General features: G+C 30.8%; 2 protein-coding genes across 3 annotated transcripts in view; one reads left to right on the top strand and one right to left on the bottom strand.

Annotated features, from left to right (window-relative positions):
* Positions 1 to 19,344, top strand: part of LOC124362813 — a 650,255-nt gene that overhangs the window by 547,902 nt on the left and 83,009 nt on the right. For both annotated transcript variants that reach the window (XM_046817643.1, XM_046817642.1), the window contains exon 2: positions 17,878 to 17,942. In XM_046817643.1, coding sequence (XP_046673599.1) covers positions 17,878 to 17,942 — 65 coding nt within the window. The remainder of the gene's footprint in view (positions 1 to 17,877; positions 17,943 to 19,344) is intronic.
* On the bottom strand, positions 5,976 to 13,437 carry LOC124362819 (dehydrogenase/reductase SDR family member 11-like). The gene is made up of 5 exons (XM_046817651.1): positions 13,192 to 13,437; positions 9,569 to 9,737; positions 8,054 to 8,180; positions 7,379 to 7,509; positions 5,976 to 6,027 (listed from the first exon to the last, which is right to left on the bottom strand). The coding sequence occupies exons 1-4, from the start codon at positions 13,372 to 13,374 to the stop codon at positions 7,428 to 7,430; spliced, it is 561 nt and encodes a 186-aa protein (XP_046673607.1). The 5' UTR covers positions 13,375 to 13,437; the 3' UTR covers positions 5,976 to 6,027; positions 7,379 to 7,427.

Genomic DNA, 19,344 nt, shown 5'->3' with positions numbered 1-19,344 from the left:
ATAGTACTTCGTATTTTTGATAGAAGTACGAAGCCATTTCGTAGTTTCTTTTATAAATTTTATGAGTTTTATAGTTTTAAAGTAAATTTTAGAAGTTAGAGCTTAAAAAACTCCTTTTAATTTTAATACAAGTGGAATTCCTGTCCTTAACCACCTATAACTTAAACTCGTTTCAGAATAGTAAGTTGTTAATAGAATAAATAAATCATTAAATAAAGTATTTGTAGGGTTCTATGTCTTATATTTTTTTACAAATTTTATATTTTGTTTTTGGTCTATGATATTTTGCTTTGTGTGAGTTAATGGGGTCACCTCATTGTTAAAGAAAGAAAGGAATAAATAATACTCAACTAAGACAGCTAAAACTAATATATTATATTTAAAGTTGGTTAAGAATATATATTATATATATATATATATATATATATATATATATATATATTTATTTATTTCTTTATAAATTACTATTAGTATTAATTTATAATCTTTTATTCTTATTATTACTTTGACTTGATGTTACTATTGGCTGTTCGCATTATCAGTAATACTGTTTTATTTTCCTATACTAATGTAATATCGTTAATGTTGCTATAATCTTTTTTGTCCGTATTGTCTATTATAATTTTATTTTCATTGGTAAATATTTTGGAAATTTCGTATTGCATTTTCTCAGTCCTAATTACTCCTACTAATCTGTGAATGCTGTTGCATTGACTTATTGTGATGTTACCTCTCTATTGTTAATTTTAGTGCTGATTCGCAAAATGGCTTTTCCATTGCCGTATATTACATAAATCTCATGGCAATCTAAACATAATATGTTTAAATTAAATAAAAAACACTTTATCAAATACGAAGTTATAACTATAAGGTATTTTCTGCTACTTAACCCCATACAAATTAAACTAACATATTTGTATTAGTAGAATTATATTTCTTTATTTTCAGAAAAAATCATTATACGATAGTAGTACGATTAGAACCGCACATCCAAATTTTGACGGAGTGGTACACATTAAATTAAATAGAGGCTGTTATATAATAATTTCAAATGACGTCATCGAATTGGAAGGATGTTCTCGAGACCATTCAATCTGAATAGAAAGTGACGTGACGCTGTCGTGTTGCCATCACTTCACTAGCGGAACGAAACGGTCGTTAGCCATCCTGTGTACTCAGGCTAGGTTTGGCTGTAATTACATTTACTGTACATCATACAAGACTATTTGTTTTACCAAACGTTGTTTTAAAAAAATTATGTAATTCAAAACTTTTCGATTTCAATGTCATTAATTTGATTGTATTCGATTACGCATACAGAATACAATGTTGTATTATTACGTATAAAAAGACTTTAGGCATTGCTAACATAAAATAATATAACCATTTACATTTATTATGAAAAGCAATTAGATATATAAACTAATACTTGTATAGATCAATTAAGGGTTTAAAAATATAATATACTTTTAAAATATCCAACTCGTAAACGTTTAAAGAAATAATTATTAGTTATAAAGACGATCACCTTCTGTAATATATATATATATATATATATATATATATATTTAAATAATATTATGTATATTATATGAATTAAATTAATATAAATTATTATAATTAAGTCAGCTAAAACCCTTTTAAAAATGCTTTATATTGCAATATTATTGTTTATTATCTTCTTAGTTTTTTAGGTTGTAGTTACAAAACTGCACAAAATACTGTAACTACTTTAAATGAGTCCTCATGGAGAGATAAAAAGATTTTCTCTATTGATAACAACTGGGCTTCACGCATTCAATTTTATCTCTTATTTTTCTCTTTAATGATAAGTTGTAACCATTACTCAAAATAATTTACCAGATTTAATAATAATGAATCGAAATTTACTTTATCCTGCGATCATAATGTTGATTTTTGAGCTTACCAAGCATTTAGATATTACTAAAATAAACGAACTTGTTACAAGATTAGAGTCTAAGATCATTTCATTAATAATCAAGACTAATATCGTTGCTGAAAATAAATCTTCATATAAAATAAATTTAATGTTGACATATTATACGCTGCTATAATATATTATTTATGCTGCTACGTATTATAGTTTTAGATTATAGGATTTCATTAATGAGCCATTCTTAAATAACTAAACGCGTTCTTGTGCGTTGTTTATTTCAGTAAGCGAATATTGTTTAATAATAATATTTTGTATAATGTTCATTATTTACCGTAGATAATTTAAATTGATAACGAGCATTGTCCATAATTGTGTTTATACAATTCCAGAAATACGGCCTTTCGAAAGTTGGTATCTGCTCTCTTCTTCAGATGTCAAATCCTAAAGCATGAACTTGAGCACGTGAAAATTAAACTTAAAACACACAATCATCAAATTTATTGTCAACAATCCAAAATATTAAAGGTATGACCAGTTAGTTATACCTGACTCCTACTTCAAATTACGAGAAGCATGAAAGAAATTGGAGAGATAACAGACATTCGTAGTTATAATTCATGATGCAAGGTCCTCAACAGGCAATTTGAGACTGAACAGGAAGTCGACCCTCGTCATCATGACAGCTTGGCTCAGCAGTACGGCAGCAGATCTGAGAACCGACAAAGGACAGGGTGGCGTGGGTAGTGGTCAGTCACCACCAGCTTACTGATTACTCCTGTCTTTTTCTAGGTATGAGAGTCATCGTGTGCTTCCTAATTTCATTACATTCTTTAATTTGTATACTTCATTCTTTTTATATCCAATATTAGTTAAAATGGGCTAAATTCAACAGATTTCGCACATTTATTTTTTAAGCCAAAATTTGATTTCGATTGTGCTTACACAATGTGTTTTGATTTTGCTGACAGTATCTGTTGACTATGGATTATTGTAGTTTCGTTCCACTTCGTGATATAACTTTCAATCTCGAAATTTTGAATTCTATATTTTGATATCAGCCATTGACATGACGACAAAACTAATCTATTTATTTGTCATTTAAGAAATTAAGGCCAGTGCAATTTCAAGTGGTTTGCACTAGAAACTTATACCCAGATTTTAGGTTAAAAGATATTAAAGGGATTAAATATTCCTTTTTTTCCTTAAAGAAAAACAGAATTGTTTTAAAACAAATTGTATCCACGATAAATTAAGTGTTATTATGGGGGGTAACCGTATTATGTCACTTAGCTTATGGATTTCTCATATTAAGTAAGAATCTGTTCCAAAGATAAAAGAACAAATATACGATGTTATTTAAATACATATTTTTTAACCAGAACATTCGTCTGCAGCTTTACGAGTTTCATTTAAACATAGAAAGCAGGAGTTTACTCGGAACGGTATTGTACTAAGTTCACAAAACATTTTTGTTCACATATTTGGATTTCTTCTGACGGAAGTTTGACTCCAGATTGGGGAAGTCAGGTCTGTAACGATGTCAGATTTCAGACGTTACACTATAAACGTGAAATGGGCTTAACTCAAAATTCGCTTGGTATGTTTTATTGAAAACACAGATTATACATAAAACAAGAACCAAGTCCTCCTAGTTAATAATATTCTGCTTGTGTTTTCATAAAAGGCTTGAAACCAATTAAATAAACATTTAGATTCTACTTTAAATACTAATGTAATTAACATTTTTCAAATCAATAAAAGTAATAATTTACATAGTAATCTTTTTGTAAATATAACTATTTAACTTGTCAAGAAAATATATGTTTAGTTGGATAAATTCATTTTACAATTTAAAATATATAATTGTTCTAAATCATTGGAACTAAATTAATTTTGAGAACAAAACCACACAATCAACAAAGAGTTACTAAATTACAAATGTAAAATATGAATAGGGTTTGTATCGCATTGTAAAAGGATTGTCGCTCGCCGAATTCCAGCAAACAAATGAAGGCCGGATCGGACACTCCGCCCCAGGGGGCTCACGCGCGGCTGATTGTTAGAGTACTCTGGAGTATTATTATGCCAATTCTCTTTTATTGGTCCATTGAGTATTAGACTGAAATAGAAGCGCGTTGAGTGTACCTTCTATACCTCTTGTTGTATTTCATAATTAATATATTAGCATATCAAATGAATAATTGTTAATAACCATGAAGTCAGTGGGCTGAAATTGTAAATAAGTAAGTAGGTACAAACCCGAAAATGGTGAATAAACTCCTATTTTCTATAACTGTTGCTGTAAGAGCATAGGATCATTTCATAATGTGATTTTAATTCTAAGTTAGGGCTGTCTACATTTTTAATGCCGGTGTACTACTGACTAAAACCTGTGTATCTGGCAGATTCAGATTTGAAGTAAGTGATACCTAACTTATTTATATTTTTTCTTTCCAAGTTGAAAAATTCGGTATACTTATTAAAAGATCAGGTTTTTAATGCAAGGTGAGTTTTTGTATTCGAAAGAGATTCCCTAGAACTCCTGTAAAATTCGCTAGGCTGGTACCGCCAAAGACTAATCAACTATGTTTCAGTTTTTACGAAAGACAATGACTCAGAATATACCGAATCCAGAGAATTCAGTTGAGGTTGTCTAACAACGCTTTCAGTCTCAAAAGGGGGGAGGCTTTGACTCCGAGAGGAATGAAGCATATGAGACATGAGACTTTCGAAGATTGACAGCATTCTATAGAGCATGGTAAGAGCAGACTATGGGGTGAGATGTACTCAGGAAATCATAAGAAACAAGAAATATAGACACTCTACGAAGATTATGATATCCTATAAGATGCTACAAATTGAGATGCTTGGGTGGTTTGAAGAGGTTTTTTGGATGTTGGAAGAGGCTAGAACCCTGCACTTAGTCTTTAAAGTACCTTTTTTGGCGTTTCTGATAGGTTATAATACTCATAAGTCGAAAGGAGCTGGAGAAATCACAGGGGCTTTCTCCAGCCTATAATCCTATAATCTATCCACTGGCTGAGGATCTCCGAAACCAAAAGACCCAATAGTCGGGATACTATCCATGATATCCATGAACTCAGTCTTCCTGATCTCATTATGAGTATGGGAGAAACCTAATTTACCTGTTGTCATAGTTCTCCTGCTGACCTGCTTGTGATTGCATTAACAAAGGTCTTTTAATTTATACAGATTTCAGTACTGATATCTGAATACAGAGAGTGTATGGAATTGTATGGACAATATTAATAAACTTGAAACAATCATGGACTGTACCTGCAAGCTCGCTCGTTCACGTTTTTCAGATTTTAGGTGTGTTTTAATTTATTTTTTACCCTAAAGTAATGTCAAACGACTGCAAATAATTTTAAGGAACAGTGACTACCCAAATGTCATGAATAACTTGTTGTATTTCAATTTACGATATTCAAATTTTACAATCTTATCATTTTCCATTAATAACCACAATGTATAAATTATATCGTATAATGCAAGTTAAATTTATTTATGCTTTTAAAAACATACGTCTTCACTCATTTTCTCATCCCTCTTATTTTAGTTACCACATGCATTCTTTCTAAATTTACGAAGGCGGATGGAGTCGCAATTTAAAATTCAGACCCATGAGCTCTCAGAGTTACTTCACTTATCTGAAACAAAATGATAAATGATTTTCACTGAAAGATGTAGACTTAAAATTTCAAAACACATCTTGCTCGTTCAACTATTACAAATAATGCTTACTTTTATTTTTGGGAATTATTTCTTGGGTAAATTTAAACTGATAATAGAGTAGTTTACTCAAAACACAACATGATCTAACATGTGAAGTACTCTTAACTTCTGAAATCTCTGTAAAAACATTGTATCCATATCTTTAATTTAAAAACATTTACATTTCAAACCATCTAAATAAAAGTAAATCATCGTATTAAAACTATTAAGATAGTGAGTGAAGACCACACAGTTTCAATTACCTCAAGGTGTTGTGGTGCTGATAGTATAAATACCACAGCGTTAGTCACATCCTGCAATTCCAACAACGGTTTGTTTTTAAAAGCGGGAATCGCTTCCAACTTTTCTGTCTTGACGAATCCGGGACTCAAACTCTGCAAAACAGTTATTATTATAAATCATTAATAATTCAAAAAGAAAATAACTTAAGTTAGCCTACTGAGTGTTAGGCTTGAATGATGTGCAGTCATATTCCATGGTTGGAATATTACAAAACTCATTTTCTATGTAAAAATGAAGTCTTACGTATACTTAAAGAAGAAATCTCACTTGAGATAACTTGCCTCATAATTAAATTATGTTTGTGTTCATTCAGTTATGTGTCATACCACGGTTCGAATAACAAAAGTTCCGATGAGCAAGGTAGAATACTTCAACGCAAGTGCTGGAATCAAATCCTGTTACAGGTTTTTAACATTTATTTTCTATTTATTATTTTTTGTCCGTTTTACTGTATCGATATACATTTCAGGTGCTAAAATATCTTATGTCTAGTTTTTTTTTTTTTTTGCAAATTTATTTATTTCACTATTTTCCACTTGCCAATACTCAATGTTACCCATAAGAACAATGTCAAAACATTTGCTAATGCTCTGCCAAATCCCATGTAATGTCACGCACAATCATTGACTCAGTTTTGCTAATGTAAAAATGAAGTTTCATGCACATTTTCAAACCTATTGTTTAGTCCTGACCGTACGAACACACTGAGACAGAATTGGATTTATCACCCCCTTGATCATAGGCTTCGCTAACGCCCAACCAATTATTTATTGAGTTATTAATAATTGTTACCCATAACGTTGCACCTACTTCTTACAGTATAACAGGTCCGCTTTATAAATGAATATTTCCTAGGAATGTTTTAATAATGACAAATTAAATTGTTGTAATTTAATCTCTTTCATCTCTTCCTCAATATTCTGAAATATATGTGTTAAAAAGTATTAGCCAAAATGGTAATCCGTGGCTGAAATACCAAAATCCAATAAATAAGTACGTAACCACACGGATAATGAATCTGAATCAAATATTTATAAATGATTCAAAAACTATTATGAATTAGGATTAAACATAACAAGTCTAGAAAGATTTATTCATATAATACAAGATCTATATGAACTAAGCTAAGATTAATTATTCAGTAAAAGGTCACTGTATTAAAATTGAGGACACATGCATAATAGTAGACATGGTTATCATTCAAATACTCCGGTTCACACCATATCAGGGAATTCTTATCACATTCAAATTCTTGAAATATTACAGTCTTGCTGCGGAGAGTTATCTTTCAGTTCAGAAATTTCAATTTAATTGTAAATTGTAACAATGGTTCTATGCGTTAAGAACCGGAAAACTCAGACAATAAGTAATGTAAGCGTAAGCCTAAGAACTAAAATAGTAATCCAGACATTATAGTATAATCTAATAAGTAATCTGTATTACTGTGATCCTGATGGGTAACTTCTGTCCTGCTAGCTCTCTCCTAAGAAGCTCAGTCAGGGCAGTGACTCCGTGTTTGGCGACAGTGTGCATAGGAGGCATGGGGTTGTAGCGGAATGGAATGTCCCGCAGCACTGTCACATCACAAAAAGACATTTGTGTTACACCTTGTTTAATGCAATATACATAAAAACTGCCATATAGTAGGATAATTCCGTTTTCTTGTACATCAGCACGCAAAGAATGGCTGAAGAATGGTCAAAACCATCTATTCAATTTCTGGTGTTCCAATTCTATTTTCTGTGTACATTCTTATCTAAATTTTTAACTTTTTAAATTCGTAATACATCCTGCCTAGATACAAATAAACTTCAGAGAAACTTTTTAGACCATTGGCTTGATATACCAAGCAAACGGACGGTAGAAAATAATTTTCCAGCTCTCTCAGTGTGAATCTTCGTTAAAGCCGTCCAAAACTTTAAATGCAAAAAAACAATTAAGTAGCTATTATCCAACAATGCTAATAGTTCAAATCAAATATTATTATACGTTTGAGCGTAAATTAGAAGTGGTATTATACGAATACAATATTGTGACATTTAGCAGAGAATTCCTAAATATTTAAGTTATTTGTAAATTCAATAGGCGTTAAATAACAAATTGAGTATACCCGCTGACCTATTAATGTTTATGATTGTTCCTTCGTGTTGAAATCGTTTCATGGATCGGACTGCCTCTCGTGAGCAGATCGACAGACCTAACAGTTGGGCCTGCAGTACAGCTCCCCAGGCTGCAGGCTTGCCATCTGGAAAAATAAATTTGTCCATATTTACTTCAACCTACTTGTGCCTTAAAGTGTAGTGCTCCTTTTCCTTGATAGTATTATTTACACAAGAGATAACTCATCCAATGCTTTAAACTGAGTCACGGAAAAGTGAGCACTCGCCCACTGTAGAATGATAAATTCAGGTAGCTAAGTTAGTACGTACTTGAACGATAACAATCAAAGTTATGTGGGGCAGCCCTAGTGTTGGATCTCAACACACCTCATCCGTATGGATGATTTATCTCCAGGTTAACTAATGCAATCAAAACTACAACAGACTACGCTAGACCTAATATCAAGTTATACCTGTACTGGAACTAAGGTAAATATACAATAAATTAAGATCTTGAACATTACTTGACATCTAGTACTGTATATTACGATCTACAGATTTAAGATCATAGCTAAGATTATAATCCAAAAAAAGTCTTATTATACCATAGTTCTGTCAGATTTGCTACATGAAAAGTAAAAATTATGTTGGTGGCAGAGTACATGAAATAAATAATGCCATAAATTTCGTAAAATCTTTCTCCACACAGTTTTAGCTGCAGTGTTTAATTTTTACCGCAATAGAATAGTCTTCGATAAAATCAATACTTTGATAGTGCCTAGGCTCCCGTAGACCTGATTTCATTTTTAGACGAGATTAAAACTAAAGATATTCAAAGGATTTTTTTAAGGATTCGGTTTAGAGTTTCTCTTGCAGACAAAACAACGTTAGACATATGCGTGGAAACCCTTTTGTCCCGGGTTTAACGGAATATATATTACTACTAAAAAGAAAAAAAAGGTTTATTGGACCATCACAGTCCTTTTCCTTAATTATGAATAAGCACTTATTGTAATAACATTGCTTTGACTTAAATCCTAATCTAACATGATTTACCTTCAAGCATTTTGCTCCCCGCATAAATCATATTTAAAAACAAGTTGATTCAGTTCTAAAATTGTGTGTTAAATAGAGCTGTAAAAACGTATTATTCCAATTTCCATGTAAGATGCTGGTAATAAAACTGCTGCGTTCCGATATAAACTTAAATATTACTTCAAATAAATATAGAATTGAAAAAATTTTATTTTACACAGAAACGATTTTGTTGGTACTAGTAGTCCATTTAATACTGTTTTAACATATCCGTTTGAATAATATATATTCATACTGTGGTATGTTCAATATAAAATTATTTTCTTGAATTTATTGAGAGCAATAAATTAGCTATATTTTACCTTACAGTAAATAAGCAGTTTCATTTTCTATTGATTTTTCCAATACAAAAATATCGCCTTTCAGAAATTCTTCTTCTGAGAATAAATAAGTGCAATAGTTAATACTCTGTACAAAATAAACAATGTCAAATTATTACCGATGAGCCCAGAATCTACAAACACTCCAGCACAGTTGATCAGGATGTAAACTCCTCCCAGTTTCATATTTATACGATGAAACAAAGCCACTACTTGCAACTCATTGTTTATGTCGATCGCTTTGGGGTAGAATTTCCCTTTCTTTCCTCTACAGTGATCTGCGACTTTCTGGAACAAAGAATGTAATGTAATACAGCTGCAATACATTACAATGTGATTAATAACATACCTAACTAATTATATTAGTCTACTTATTTTAGCCGATTTATATACACGTAACTGATATAAAGGAGTATCGAATAACCCGAAATCATGTGACACACATGGGCACATAGACGGACCGCTTTTGACCTTTTTACCCCTAAAATCATTGGGGTTCTTCCTTCGATAAAGAGCTACATATGTACCAAATTTCAAGTCCCTAGGACCTTTAATCCTTTAGTTATCGCACAAATGGACCGCCACGCCAGACGGATAACTATCGTGTTCTTAATATAGAACCCCCCTCCCCTTATAATCTAAACGAGTGTTAAAAGTTTTTAATAGCCAATTGGCAGTGACACACATTTCAAGGAATAACAATGAGATTAATATAAAGACATTCTTAGTTTGATATGGTATAACTGTTTCCATAGAGATAGATTCATCAAAATATTCTAGAATGGGGTATTTCAGAGCTGTACACGAAGATTGAGAGTACGGAATACTTGCGAGTATGGATTTCACCCGTAATTATTTTTTATATAAACTTTTGATATAAACTGATAGCTTATAATCATTTTAACTGTTATATTTCGAATATCATTCTTTGTACACTAAATAAATAAATATCAGTGAGTTACATAAGTAAATATTTATTAATACACAAATGTCACAAACATCTTCCTAAACTCTACCTAATTAACGTATACGATTAAACCTGTTGCTCGAAATCGAGCATTGCTTTACAATTATCCATCGGCAATCCAAGAATTATCTTGTATTTCCCCACTTTGTCCTAAAATATTTTAAGTGTTGGAAATTGTTGGAGCTATTCATTAAAATATTATAGGATGTTTTCAAAGACATTTTTGTATTTCATTGACACTTATAAAATCTTTTTCAATATTCGACTACAGGATCGCTAAATATTGCTCTTTAAATTAAAATTCCAATAAGTCTGAAGTAGATGAGAAGACTGGAATGTCTTCCAGTGACCTTAACTTATTTCAGAAATGTTTATTAAGCCATTTAAAAGGGCTTAAGCAATAAGCATATGACTTACATGTTATTCAATTAGAAATCGCGTCCAAAACCGCGGTACTAGATGTAACTTCTAGTATAATATAAAATTCATAGCATTTAATGCGATGATGTATTCGTATATACAGAATTACGGTTTACTGAATATTAGTATTATCTGTATTACAAAATATAAGCTTTCAATTCGTAATATTCTTATTTCGTCACCTCATCCTTTAACTTTGGCATTTTTAACATCTATTATCGGTTTTGTACTATATCTCTTATAGTTCATTATTGCTGCACATCTTCATTATGGAAATAGCTTCTCGTCTTTGATGTTCCCAAAGTTCATATAAAAAGCCTATAGTTAGATATTGTCGCTTTAAATTATTCTGTATTTCCTCACTGCACTTTGAATCTTAATAATGTTAGGTAATATATTCAAACAAGCATTTGTGTTGTCATGCCTCCTGCCCAATCTCTGTAAATTTATTAATCAAATTCAATATATATATATATATATATATATATATATATATATATAAACATTGGATCGCAAAAAGTACTTGCTCCCGGCGGAGCAAGTACTTTTTGCGATCCAATGTTTATTGAAATTAAATAAGGCTATTGCCATTTATACAATTTAATATATATATATATATATATATATATATATATATATATTGGATAAATAAATGTATTAACTTTTGATATAAACTGATAGCTTATAATCATTTTAAACTGTTATATTTCGAATATCATTCTTTGTACACTAAATACGTAAATAAATATCAATGAGTTGCATAAGTAAATATTTATTAATACCCAAATGTCACAAACATCTTCCTAAACTCTAACTATTAACTAATACGATTAAACCTGTTGCTCGAAATCAAGCATTGCTTTACAATTATCCATCGGCAATATATGATGATTCAATATATATATATATTGAATTTGATTAATAAATTTACAGAGATTGGACAGGAGGCATGACAACACAAATGCTTGTTTGAATATATTACCTAACATTATTAAGATTCAAAGTGCAGTGAGAAAATACAGAATAATTTAAAGCGACAATATCTAACTATAGGCTTGTTATATGAACTTTGGGAACATCAAAGACGAGAAGCTATTTCCATAACGAAGATGTGCATATAAATATATATATTATAATTTTGAATATTGTTTAAATGACCATAATAAATCAAAAAGTGCAAATAACGTGTGATATTTGGAATTTCCTTTCAGATATGAATATACCAAATTTTTCCTAAAGATCCATGGGGAACCTGCTTTTAATACCCCCTAAGAGTTCACAGTATATGTAATTTTTAAACTGTTCATTTGAATGTGACAGGTTTCCAGACGCAGTCTAATTCCTCCAATGAATTGAAATACATCAGTTTTTAACATCGAATACAGCAGTGTTTGTGCACCCACCGGAGCTTGGATATTACCAGGAAACACGCTGTGATTTACATCACAAAAACCGAAACGTAGCCGTTTCTTTTCGTCAAATGATAAAATTTAAGCCGTCCAATAGTTATATTGTAATGAAAGAAAAACAACTCATCATTTTGTGCTTAAAGCGTGAGCTTTTGCAAGACTGCTTTATTTTAACAACGTCAGATGAATACTCGTTACTTTTAACTCCGAAACCTTGCTGTCATTAATATTTTACAGACTTGTATTATAAAATACATAGTGCTTTCATTAAAATACTGATATAGTTTGCTCTTCTTCTATTAGTATATAAATAAACGTTTTATTTGCAATGTCTCTCTATTTATAAAATGTATATTGATTTTGAAAATGGCCAATAGTGATGATCTTAATTATTGATCGCTATCGATCGGTTAACTCAAAAATACATTATAAATAAATAATAAAGTGTGTATTAATTTATAATGGAACCTGCGATAATTTATGGAAATATTTGGTAGCATTATACTTTGCGTAAAGTTTATTAAACCTATTGAAAGCTAACTATCTCTAAAGTGACAAGAGATCTGATTATTTAAAAAAAAACGAAATGACTGTAATGAAAGACCTTGATTTACAGGTCAAATTATTGGCAAGTTATGGTACCTTTAATCCCTTGTGAACACAAAAGTTTTAAAAAAACTTTAAAAATCTCTTATACGCTTTTATTTATTACATTAAAGTTATGGAAGATGTTTCATTTTAAAGATGTAATTAATACGTACCTAAACGCCTTTTACTTTATTTTTAATGCATACTTAAGATTAAAAATGCATATTAATTACTTCTTAAAAGTGTTTTACATTTTTCTTATTGTGCTAAAATCAAGATGCCGCCAGTACACCCGACCCTACAACGTAATGAATACGTAATGTTTAGTTGTTATTTGTTATCTCGTCTCACAGCTTACCTTCAAAGCTGCATAATTTCTTCCAATCCCAACGACTGTAATGCCATGGGTCACCAGGGTGTGGGCTATAGCTCTACCAATACCAGAACTCGCTCCGGTTACTACAGCCACCTTTCCATCCCATCTTTCCATGGTATCACTAGGTATACTGATGGCAACAAGTGAGTATCGGTCAACCACCATACAAACTGATGAGTCGGCAATGGAAGAGGTTGTGTAACGAGCATTGGCGACAGTCTTATGAACTCAAATTTAAAAATATCGCTGCGATGAGCAATTTAGGACTGATTACAGAGATAAAAGATTCCGGCCCATGATAACTAACTACACAGTGACACAATTGTAGATAACATACCACCACTTCAGCTTTAAATAGTAGTGACCTTACAAAATATTTTGGAATGGAAGGTAATGGTTGTCTACATTAATAAGTGATTAATTCAGAAATTAACATTTAAATATTTATGTCGCAATATTCGAATAAGACCAAACTTTATATGGCTGTAATCTTGAAATAACACAATTGACACATTAATTAATTTTGATTTATTCAAACTGGCTTGTATGAGGACTCCACAATGACTGGCACGTTTTATATCGCTTAAATAAACGCCAATAACGAAATTTACATAGGTAATAACAATAGCAAGAAGTGCTTACAAAAATGTTTAATTTTGAATACTTTTTATGTGGTACAATATGGGAACATACATCTAAATAAAAATATCGTATAAACATATAATTTTTATTTCTTATGAACATAACACAGCATAATTTTGGTAATTTAATAAAATACTATTCTGAGTAAATAATTGAGAAAATACTTTACAAATTATAAAGTATTAATAATGTACAACAACAAGACAAGTTGTTCAGCGGAGGTGTTCACTTAAATTATTCCTTTGTAATAATTATTTAATTCATAAAAATGCGTGGTATCCGTTTTATAAGGTTGTAAAATATAATACAATTTATCGGAAAAACGGTCTTTTAATTGATTTGGTGATTCTAAAACATTTTCAGCCTGTTTCACGATCAACAGCTGACATATAACATTGTACTTTTTTATTTTAGAGGCAGCCATATATCAATTTAAATTGCATGAGATTGATATGAAACGTACAAAGTTAAATATATTTATTTCTAATACCCGTCTGGGCCAATGTCCGTCCTTCTATCCTTCTATGCGATCACTTTTGATAGAACATTTCTTGAAACTTGAAAACTTGTTACATACATTTATTTAGGTACAAGGAGGGAAATGATACCTAGATTTATGTTATTAACACAACAAAGGTCGTTTGGCTTTTGTGAATTGCGTACTTAATAAAACGATACTAACTATAAATTAGGTAAAACACTATATTTTTTGTAACCTTTTAAGTGTATATGGAATTATAATTCGTCTCGCTGCATTTTAATTAAAATTACAAGTATATCGTTCAATATGACATAAAGACCAGGAAAGACAATCAACGATAAAGAGATTTGTGCATCCCCTTGCGACGAAAGAGAAATTGCGTCAGCCTACTGAGTGGCAGACTACAACGACGCTAGAATTCATTCTTGTTTATGCAGAAACGAAGTTTCATACAAAATGTCAAGTCTACAGATGAAATATTTCTTGACATATCCACTTCATATTTTAACATTTTGGTTCAACAAATTGGGTTGCATATCAGTATTTAAACAATAATAGTATACAGTACACACCTATTCACTATAGAATGATGATGGGTGTAATGAGTTACAACATTACTTATTCTTCTATTTTCTCGTTGCCATCATGGTTCCTCAAAAGTCCTATGTAGAAATATTTGATAACGCTTAGCCCAAATACATGAACACATCACAACACATCATCTATCTCACTGTTGTTCATATAGAAATAAAGATTCGTGTACAATTTCTAGTCTATAGGTCAATTTTTTTTCGAGATATCTTGTACATGTAGACAGGTAAAGAGATAGAAATAAAAAAAAAACTTTCCCGGACCTTGAGTGATGGACTTCGCTAACGCTCAGGCAATAACCGTTAATTGGTTTTTGAAAATTTCAGATACTTTGTTGTGATAAAATATCTTATTTCAATCAATTTATGCAAGGGACTATTTATTTTGTAGTTTTTAGTAATTCCATACATTTATGCAAATACTGAATCTCATATAACATATTGCAGTATTTTGCATTAAAACGTAGAAATATGCGTTATTACAATCTAGAACTGCCTTTCAAAGAAAGTACTATCGTGCATGGCATGATATTATCAATGTTTTGAAAAGGTACAATTGCTTCAAAATTGCAACCGAACTACAGTTATCAGTAATAAAATTTCGTTAGTACTTGTAGATTAACGGATAAGATAGAATGCCGCGGTATCGGACATTCCGATGTTTCGTGCCGCAATCATTCATTATCTTCTCAGGCACTGGTCTCTCATGCGTAAACAGTTTCTTAGGCACGTAATAAACCTTGAAATAATAAATTACGTTGCGTAGTACTGAATAATTTAAATTCCTTTCGTTTAAAAAATTAATAATATATTCGTCAAATTACATGTTTACTACAACGATATGCTGGAAATTTAATTAAATTAGAACTTATAATTTTAAAGAATTGCTCTATTTGACTAAATCTCCTATAATTAGAAGATTTTATTTACTATAGAAACAAGTAACATAGTAATCAAGTTATATTATAATTTATGTCAGGTCCAGAGAAATTCTACAATTACAGTTAGGCGTGGGTGTGCCGAAGGCCATTTGATGTCATTCCTCACACACCTTTTCTAATTACACTATGCACAATATTACTTCCTGTTGACGCACTTTGTATTTCTCCTACTTGCAATCCGGTTACTCACCATATAGAAAGTGTTACTCACCATGTAGAAAGTGTTAGAAATAATACTGGCACTCGTATGCTAGCGTTTTTTTTATCATCTAATAACTCAATGATACTCATTCCGTCTAAATTGGGGTTTAAATGTTTCACCTAGGTATTTTCGTACTAAAATCTGTCCTGTAAATCATGGGTCCCTTCAAGATTAGATTATGCACAGCCATAACACATGTCTGTTGTGAGTAACCAGTACGTACAGATTAAGAATTAATTTTTAATTTTTTTATGTACAATGAAGTAATTTTATGAAATGTGTTATCCACAGAAGCAACTAAAGAAAACTTCATAATTTAATGTGTTATAGCGTGGAACAAATATTTTTAACGTTATTCATACATTTTAATGTCACTTTTAATATTACCTAAGTACATCGTACTTCTATTGAAAAGGAGACCGACCATTATCCATTATGTAACAGTGATACTTCCTTTGTCCTAGTCGACCATAAATATGAAAATTACATAAGGATCCAATTCAGTCCAAAAATTGGTCCGAATTTACACTGTTCCCTCTTCATAAACTCTACTTGCGTTAAAATTTAACAACAAATAATACCACCTTTCGTGGAGATTTAAGTTGTTAACATAGTATTCATACTTTTACTTATTTATTTCTTAGAACTTTAAACCTAAGAAATACGATTATTTCTGTATTAATATCATGCTAATAAGTGTAATTAATTATACATGTTTGCACAAATTCAACAGAAATCATAAAAGTCTGAATATTAATTAAATAATTAATATTGATAACAATAAACATTATTTCTATTCAAATTTAAACACCTTAGCACTTGTGGCGATTGTTAATTTTCAAGAGGTTAAAATTTTAAATTGTTATTTTTTACATTTTTTTACATTCCTTTGTTGTACTTTTTGGTACGCCTTTATGTTCTTTGTGATAAAGTGATAAAAAATTTAGGTGAAACAGAGAGGAATATAGAATAAAGACTAGAGCTCATTGAAAGTCATTCACAGTCAAATAAAATTATATACCGAACACGGAATTTGGTACCCGCCTTAATTGTAGAAACCGATACAGCTTTGTGACAAGGATAACTCCTAGAACTGTCTAGCTCTATATTATAAAGCACAACATACAATAACAAAGTATAAACAAAATGGACTTGACTTAATTAGTGGTAATAATTCATAGCCAGCACTTTAATGGATGTAACCAATAATCGCCAACTTTCATTAATAATGCAAGTTGGCTAGAGACCTCATCTCATTTGCATAGAGGGATACTGCCATGGCCTTCACTGGAAACAACTGGTGTACATTTACATATCATGCACGCAGTTAAAACGTTTTTTTACTCTTACTACCAAACACTTACTTCTACATGGTTTTATTCTTGATAATTCGTAGACCTGAATAGTAGGGTGGACTTTGAATAGTTTATGATATATGATAGTACAGTCGTTTTTTATTCGATTATAATGATTACACTAGAAAATAATACACCTTTTGTATAACCATTAGCAATAGAAAACTGTTCTCGGTCTCCTGCAACTAGATTACCTAGGAGTTATATTTTAAGCTAAATAAGATGTTATAGGTGTTAATAATTATTTCAAATATTAATTAGTAGTTTAATTTATTAACAGAAATTATGTACAGCATCCATTTGTAAATCAACCTTAATATAAACCCGTACTGTTCATCTGATGTACTCCTAATTATGAAAACACATGATAGAAATAATTGTGTATGACATATTATGTAATTGCCTGTTACTTTTGTAATTTTTGGTGTTTTAACATTAATACAATCAAATTTTTCAGGCCTACGATCCGTCCTCCGTGATTCCAACCAAAAGCCCAACCCCTTCAATGACGTATCTATTCAGGTAAGTAGTTTTAATTAAGGTTTTTAAAATATCAACAATTTTTTTTAGTCGTAATGTTTGCAGCTGACACAAATTTCAGTAGTTGTGACACATAAATCTCTAATAGGAGTAATAAATATATTCAGTAACAGTAATATAGGATGGAAGAACGAATATAGGAATATAGGATGTTTGTCTTTTAAAGACAAACACCAAATCTTTTCATGAAACTGCTTATGATCGACATAAGTCAGAACATTAATCTAGTATTAGTGAAAGAATGAATTCTAGATTAATTAAGCTGTTAAGCTGGGATGATCGGCCACATATTTTAAGCTGTTCTTGAACTTAGTGATTTAAACGTTACTTCAATAGTAAGTGAATGCTCTAAATTATGTAAACTGAAAGGTAATCATTATGTGTATTAAAAAATATTTGTTATCAGTTACATATTATAGAATACGGATGATGCTACAAATATATATATATATATATATATATATATATATATATATATATATAACAACTAATGATATACATCCATATGTAGCATACTAGACTGTAATACACTTATAGTTGGTATGTATTATTTATATCAGAAATATATAATCATTCAGAAAAAGAAATCCTCAAATAATGAGTTTAATTTTGTCAGATGAAAACATTTCATAACGCATTTATGGGTAATAAAACGACATAGTTATTATGACAGACAGTAGTAGATGTTTTAATGTCAATTTAATATCGATTACTTCACGCCGTAAAATTGTAGGCTTGTTCATTCATAATTAAATTTATTATGTGACCGCAGGTATCAACAGAAGTCTATTATACTAAGGAAATCTTATTATGTTGACTGAAGTTTGTCGTAGACCTTAAGGACAACTTATTAGAAGTCCCAGGGGATCTTTGACGAGACGGAGTGGGATGGTATGAGAGAACTGTTTGCTCGCTTTGCCAGTACCTACTTTATCTGCTTCAGGCAGTTTAACTTCATCCTACAAGTTCAACTACAGACATTTCCTAACTATAATAACTCTACTTCCACTAAGTCACTGGTTTAAAATCTACAACGATGGACTGCTAAATGTTTATTCCGCATCTGTGTGTACAGTATTCGTAAAATCACGACACAACACTAAAATTAGGAATTGTATCGTTATAATTTAACTACAAAAGTAATATGTATTACATATCTTAATTATTGTAAGACAAAGGTAACTCGCGAATACCACTGGCACATAACAGCAGTGGAGCTGCTCCATGTTATTTTGGAGCTAGTACTCCAAATATTAGCTTAAGTAGATCCCCGATATTGTTGTCTACCAACTTAGTTGGCTCGCAACGAAATAGAACTATAGGGATGGATATTGATTATTTTCCTGATTAACGAAAAAAATATCAGAAATCTAAAAAGCGTGAT

The sequence above is a fragment of the Homalodisca vitripennis genome, chromosome 5 (genome assembly GCF_021130785.1).
Source record: "Homalodisca vitripennis isolate AUS2020 chromosome 5, UT_GWSS_2.1, whole genome shotgun sequence".
Classification (NCBI taxonomy): Eukaryota; Metazoa; Arthropoda; class Insecta; order Hemiptera; family Cicadellidae; genus Homalodisca; species Homalodisca vitripennis.
Note: the sequence above shows the minus strand (reverse complement) of the source record. Positions and strands in the feature narration are given on the sequence as shown.

Bases quoted from the DNA above. Each gene is read 5' to 3' on its own strand.
- LOC124362819 (XM_046817651.1), bottom strand. From the start codon at position 13,374: ATGGTGGTTGACCGATACTCACTTGTTGCCATCAGTATACCTAGTGAT. The intron at 9,738-13,191 runs GTAAGCTGTGAG...TCTTTGTTCCAG, and splicing joins GAAATTATGCAGCTTTGAAG to AAAGTCGCAGATCACTGTAG. The intron at 7,510-8,053 runs GTCAGCGGGTAT...GTGATGTGACAG, and splicing joins ACAATCATAAACATTAATAG to TGCTGCGGGACATTCCATTC.